The sequence below is a fragment of the Echinops telfairi genome, unplaced genomic scaffold, assembly GCF_000313985.2.
Source record: "Echinops telfairi isolate 266 unplaced genomic scaffold, ASM31398v2 ScPeMD7_5;HRSCAF=22, whole genome shotgun sequence".
In the NCBI taxonomy this organism is placed as follows: domain Eukaryota; kingdom Metazoa; phylum Chordata; class Mammalia; order Afrosoricida; family Tenrecidae; genus Echinops; species Echinops telfairi.
Window position 1 is genome coordinate 2484091 of NW_022103901.1, and position 6796 is coordinate 2490886.

General features: G+C 55.7%; 1 protein-coding gene across 1 annotated transcript in view; it reads left to right on the forward strand.

The window, feature by feature from the left end:
• Positions 1–6796, forward strand: part of SDK1 (sidekick cell adhesion molecule 1) — a 513921-nt gene that overhangs the window by 349676 nt on the left and 157449 nt on the right. Inside the window, exon 13 of the mRNA XM_045284375.1 lies at positions 909–1045. Coding sequence (XP_045140310.1) covers positions 909–1045 — 137 coding nt within the window. The remainder of the gene's footprint in view (positions 1–908; positions 1046–6796) is intronic.

Genomic DNA, 6796 nt, shown 5'->3' on the forward strand with positions numbered 1-6796 from the left:
CCCCCGTGGCAGTTCTACTCTGTCCTCTAGGGTCGCTGGGCATTGGCATTGACTCCACAGCTGTAACCAAAGGTGGGTTTGACCACACCAACCGCTCTGAGACAAAGATAGGGCGGCCTGCTCTGTACAGATTGATGGACTCGGAAGCCCCGTGGGGCAGTGCTGGCCTGTCCCCTAGGATCACTGGGCGTCCGAATTGACTCACGGCGGCTCCTGCTGTGGCCTGCTGAGTCAGTTCCACGGGCTGGGGGCCCACGTGCTCCAGAAGGACACACACTGCCATGTTTGAGTCCTTGCTGCCAGCTCGTTGCTCCTCTGCCTCTTCAGCACTGCCCCGCAACTTCACCCAGCACGGTGTCCCTTTCCAAGGGCTGGTCTCTGCTGACCCCATGGACAAGTGTCGCCACCCTTGCCCCCAAGGAGCATTCTGGCTGTATGTGTTCCCAGACAAATGTGTCAGTTCTTCCGGCAGTCTGCGGATGTTCATCCGGTCTTGCTCGGCCTTCCCCGTCACCGTCTGGCTCTCAAAGGTGCCAGGGGCGATGGACAAGACCGTGGCCTGGTCAGGCAACACAATAGCAGGGAGATAACAAGTGGGGGTTCCTCCACCCCCACTTAAGTGATCGTACCTTTGGTCCCTCCAGTAGCTACGGACCCCAAGGATGTGCTGGACACCAGATGGCATTGTAACCAGTGACGTTTGGGGTTTTGTTTGTTTGTTTTATGGTGGGGTGTGTGTGTGTGTGTGTGTGTGTGTGTGTCATCGGGACATGCCCTGAGTCGCCGGGGTGCATCACAGGGCGCTGCAGGGCTGACTGGGGTGAGGGCCCAGGCGAACCCGGCGCTGCCCGTGTGACGGGGTCTTCCCTTCTCTCTGACCCTGCTCCTTTCCCTCCTTTGTCTCCCAGTGAGCTGCCTCATCCGCCGCAGAACCTCCTGGCCAGCCTGACGGAGTCCCTGAGCCCCTCGGTGACGCTGTCCTGGGTGCGGCCCTTTGATGGGAACAGCCCTGTCCTGTTCTACATTGTGGAGATCTCGGAAAACAGTGAGTGGCCCCTTGGGCGCGCACCAAGGGCAGCAGCCCTATTCCCGTCTGTCCCCTCAATGCCCAGGCCTTTCCCTCTGGCTCGGGAGCTGGAAGAGGCAACAATAAAGAGGGGTGGAGAGAGGGGAACTCTGGGCAGCTAGGGACAGTGCAGGGCATGGGACCCTCCCTGCGGGCCTGAACTTGAGGACCAAGGCCCAACTGAATGGCTGTCCTTGAAGGGGCATTCGAGCAGCTTGGTGTGGCCATAAGACCCTTCCAGGCCTGGACCTGAGCCCAACCCCAGCTCACCTGGCAGCCCAACAGCAGGGGCTGCCAAGGGAGCCGCGAGACCCAAGAGGAACAGGTTCCTCAGAGCCCTGGACCCCAAGCCCGGCTCCGCAGGCAGGCGGGCCAGGGCCAGGCAGGAGGGGACTGGGGACACAAGGTGGAAGGTGCAGGTCCCTATGGAGGTGTGAATGGGAGCGTGAGAGACCAGCTTGCTCCACAGCTTCCCCCAAACCAGGTGCCACGAATCCAGGTCGGAGGTGGGGGTGGGGGTGGGGCGCCGATTGCCTCCTGCCTGGAGCTGACGCCACTGTTTCTCTAGCAATAGCAACAGCCCGTGTAGTGACCAGGCCTGCAATAACAAAGACCACTTCAATGGCATTTTGCCTCATTATTCTTGCATTTGCTTTACTTTCCCAGAAGCCTCTGCTTTCCTCTCCCAGCACCCTCTACCTTTGCCATAGCCTCACTGGCCCTTCTCGTTGGCCTTCTGGTCAGTAGGGTGATAGATTCCGCTGGCCTCCCTTGGCCCCTCCTCACTGACCCATCTGCAGTCTGCTCCTGGGGAGTCACCTGCACTGCAGGGGAGGGGCGTGCAATGACCATGGCATCCTCAGGGGTGCTGTTACTTCCTCCCAGTGTGGTAACTGGTCACCATTCAGGTCCACAGTGCCCACCATTGGGCATAGAAGAGGGCCTTGCTTGGCCATTGAAGGGAAGGGCTGGGAGAGATGGGGCTGAGTGAGGCAGCATTGGACCCCTCATAGCCAGCCCCAGCCCCAGGGGTGAGGGAGTATCACCTACTGTACTGGGAGACCCCAACCCTAGGCACCCTTCTGCAGCTCAGACTCACCTTTCCCAGAGAGATGAACCCTTCTCTCCTCAGGGTCTGGGTTAGTCCTGGTAGACCAGAGAAACCACTTCAAAGGCACTCGCGTGTGTTTGAGCTCCTTGTGGCCACTGCTCTGTCAGTCCATCCCGTCAGCTGGCCTTCCTTTTCCTCTGCCCTCTCTACTTTCCTAAGCATGATGTCCATCTCCAGGGACTGGTCTCTCCCGCCCACACGGCCTCAGTTCATGAGGTGAAGTCCCACCGTGCTCACCTCTGACTGCACTTCCCCCAGACGTTGCTGTTTTCCTTTGGGCTACGTTCAGTCTTCCTTACAGCAGCCGGCTCTTCCTTATCCATGTCCAGCGCTCACACGCACAGGCAGTGATGGAAATGCCCTGGGCCGTCACTAGACTGCTCATCAGGGAAGCAAGGAGACCAGTGAGCATATGGATCCCTGAAAACATGTCACCATTTGAGATCAAAAGGGCAGCATGGGCCCAAGAACCGAGGACAGAAGAGTTAGAGAGAAAGAGAAATGGCAACGGAGCAAGTCGGATAAGTAAGGTGACAGTTCAGGACTGCAGTCAAGGTCAACAAGCAAGATAGGCACGAGTTGTTGACAGGATTGCTTCATACACCCTCATCTAATGAACAATAAAAATTAATAAATGGAAAGATAGCTTGAATAGGTAGATAATAAGTAATAACAGATAGATAAATAGATTAGATAAGATAGACAATAGGTAGATTTGGTGGGTTAGAATAGATTAAATTTGATATGTAGATGATAGATTTAATAGATAATAAATGGATACATGTGTAGGTAAGTAGATTCCATAGATAGATGATAGATATAGCACATAATGGATAAATGGATGCATTGTGAGATGAAATCAGTAGATGAGTTTACATTAGATTGGTAGAGGTTAGATTAGATTGGTCGGTAATAGATTAAGCAGATAACAGAGAGACAGACAGACAGACGGACCGGTAAATTAGATTAAACAGATGTTGTTCGGTGCCTTCATGGAGGTACCAACACATAGTGACCGTACGCACAGCAGAGGGAGACACCGCCCTGCCTGCACATCCACGCAATTGTTCCCGTGCTTGATCCCAGTGTTGCAGCCCAGGGTCAATCCATCTCCTTGAGGGCCCCCCTCTTTTTCACTGATTAGATAGCTAGATGACAGGTGACCTAGATAATGGATAGATGAATAGGTACGTAGATTAAATCAATGGATGGGGTTAGATTAGACCGGTAGATGTCAGATTAGATAGATAACAGACAGAGATGATAGATGGTTAGGTAGGGTAGGTGGATGAGATGAGGCAGGTGGATAGGCTGTGACCTGTACTCTGATCTCTGTGCTGCTGGTACTTAGCCGGCTGCATTGCCCTCTCCTAGAGCCACTGGGAGGCCCACATTGTCTTCTAGCCAGTGGTCCAGCCAGCATCTTTATTAGGAATTCATGTCCTGAAGAAGCAGCCGGACACGCTGGCTAAATACCGTCACAAGAGCAGCTGCACAGCAAGTATGCTGAGAGGAGAATTGCATCTGGCCCAGGCGCAGCGCTGTGCGAGGGGACAGTACTGGGTAGCCCCATCCATTTGCTCACCCGTCTGGCGGCTTGGACGCCTCCTGCAGGCTGGTGAGGTGCCAGTCTCCTCCAAACCAAGGCCGAGCTGGGCGGTGAGGCCAGCACCTGCCCACACCTGCCCCTAGGCCGTGCCTGCCTCACACAGAGCCTCTCCAGGGCTCTGTGAAACTGCTCAGGCAGGAGACGACGCCGTGTGGCTTCTGCAGACACTGGGAGGCACCGTCTCGGCGCAGTGGGAAGCGTTCTGTAAAAAGCACTGTGTCCCGCAGAGCCCCTTCTGCAACTGCAGGCGCAGAAAGAAGGAGACGAGTAGAGAAGCCGGGCTGGGACGGCTGTTGAGCAAGAATCTGCCTGTGTCTGAGCAGTTGGGAAACTGGTGAGGGGCCTGGGGGCTCCTGTGGAGATGGCCCAGGGCGCTTGATGGCTTACTGAGAGCCGTACCCCAGAACAAAGGGCTGAGGACTAGGTCGGATAGGGCAGCCTTTGGCCTGCACCCTCAAAGATGAGCCCTGAAAGGGCCCACCGAGTGCTCTATTGAGCTTGCGAGACAGTGGAGCCAAGTCTATGGGTGCCATCTTCCCAACAGCCCCTGCACCCTTTGTGTCTCTGCCTCCCATGTGGTCATACTCGAGATGTGTCCAGCGTGCATCATTACCTCGGGGCTGCAGATTCAGAAGGTCATCCAGCCTCAGTGGTTTCAAAAAGGGTTCCATGAGAACGTGAAGTGCCCTCTTCCGCCATCCCCCGCGTGTGCTAAGGCGTCTGCACTAGACCACCGGGCTCGAATGCTCTAGTAACCGTGGCGGGCGCCATCTGTTCCCTCTGTTCTCAGCAGACGAGTCAAGAATGACTGACTTCTCCACTCGGAAACCTAGTGTTCCACTCAGAGAACCCCAACATCTGGATGCTCCCTACGCAGGTTGGCAGGTCTGTTGTGAATTCTGGAAGCCTGGGGCTCTAGGTCACCCCTCCATGACCCGGAGCTTTCAAGCCTCACCCTTGGCACCAGCTCCTTTCTCTTAACTCTGGGAGAAATGCTCGATTGCATACATCAAGAGTCCACACCACCTCTCCATCTCTTCTAGCGACCCGGGAGAATGTTGGGGTGTCCTTTGCCAAGCTCCCCTTCTCTCCATGTAGCACACCCCACTGAGCAATGGCTCTTCAGACTCACTGTCAACAGGGGCTCGGGCTTCTGTCTTCTGCGATTCCCGCTGCTGCCAGGAAACTCGGCGTTACTCTGCGCATTTGGCTCAAAGGCCGGCGTCGCTGCAGGGGCTGGGGACCCCCGTTAACGACTTCGGATCTGTTTACTTATGAGCTTTCGTTTGTTCACCGTTCCCGTGTGTCTATGTCTCCCCTTCAGAGTCTCTTGAAGGCCTCTTTCAACGTAAGAGGCTGGGGGGGGGGGGGGCGCACTTCAGAAAGTTCACAGAAAAATTGGAAGGAAAAGGCAACAGAGTTTTGGAGTCCCCCCCACGAACTTTTTGGAATGCTCCCCCCGCCCCTCATATGTACATTTATCTCTTGATGGCCACATACACACCCAAGCATATATTATGTCCAGATGTAGTATTGTGTAGACACACTCTGAAGTGCAGGGTGGTGATTTTGGTAGCAAGGCTCCTGGGGATTTAGAATTGTTGGCTTCTTTTTTTTCCTTCCCTGTTGCCCTGGGAACAGACCACAGGGATGTCAAGCTCATCTGGTTGGTCACCTAGCAGTTCTCATTGATGACTTAAGATGCCCCAGGTGGTGTGCCCCTTGTGCTTGCATGGGCAGCCATAGCTGACCACCAGTCTGGGAGCAGTAACAGGTGTGGACACCCAGGAGTCTCCCTGGGAGCCGGGCGGCTTGTGTAGGGTGGGGGCTCAAGTGGCTTGTGCTGGTCAGGACTGTGATGTGCAGGAAGCATGAATCAGGACCGCTCAGCGGAGGTGAGTTAAGTAGGCAAGGGAGCTGGGCAGTCAGCCTTGACCAGGTCAACCACTGGACCCTAGAGACTGTGGCTGGATCTTAGAGCGCTCAGTGAGAAAGCAGGCAAGGGTGGGGTAGCGCGTTGCCGATGACGGTGCGTCCACCCAGGACCCAGCAGCACTTTGTCCCCAAAAGGACATTGGTGTTGCCACCTGGCATGGGATTCTACCAGCCAACGGATCGCACTTTGGGCTGTAGCCCTTGAGAGGACACTGCGTCTTCAGGCAGAAGAGCCAGCTCCCCTGGGAGCCCTCCACCCAGTGGCTTGGTTGTCAACTGGAAGGTCGATGGTTCAAACCCAGTAGTCACTCCTGGGGAGAAAGATGAGGCGGTCTGCTGCTGTAAGTTTCAAAGCCTCAGAAACCCATGGGGCAGTCGGATCTATCCTACTCTGAACCCACTCGACAGCAGTGGGCTGGTTGGGGTTGGATTCACCCCCAGAGCAGCCCTAGTGGCTCAGTGGTGAAGCAGTATGTGAACGGTCTCTGCAGGACAAAGGTGGGCATCTGCTCTGTGAAGACCGCAGCCCGGAGGGCCTCTGGGGAGGTTCTGCTCCATCCCGCGGGGCCGATGTGGGTCAGCATACACTGGGCGGCAGCGGGCTTGGTTCTTTCAAGGTTGGGTCCCTAGAAAAAGGAGACTGAGCTGTGGTTAAAGTGTCCAGCTTCCAACTCAAAGGTCGGCAGTTCAAACCCACCAGTGGCCCCTAGGGAAAAAGAAGAGGCAGTCTGCTCCTGTAAAGATGCACCCTCTCGGAGACCCGATGGGGCAACGCTGCTCTGTCCCGAGGGCCCCTGAGCATCAGAATTGACCCACATGCGATGGAACGGCCGGCCCAACGTGAGGATGTCGTATTGTGTTCTGATCCTCTGCCATCCGGTGTTTGCGTTTTGGTAAAACATTCCATCTATTCCTCCTCCTCACCTTCTCGTGGTCTCAGTCGTGCTTGGTGGCTGAGGCCGAGACCCCTGAGGGCCTGTCATGGCATCCTGGCCCCCACATTTGCAGACTCACATTCTCTTTCAATCGTGTGTCTGTATTTGCTCAGGGTACCGCCAAACCCTCGCTTCCCGTC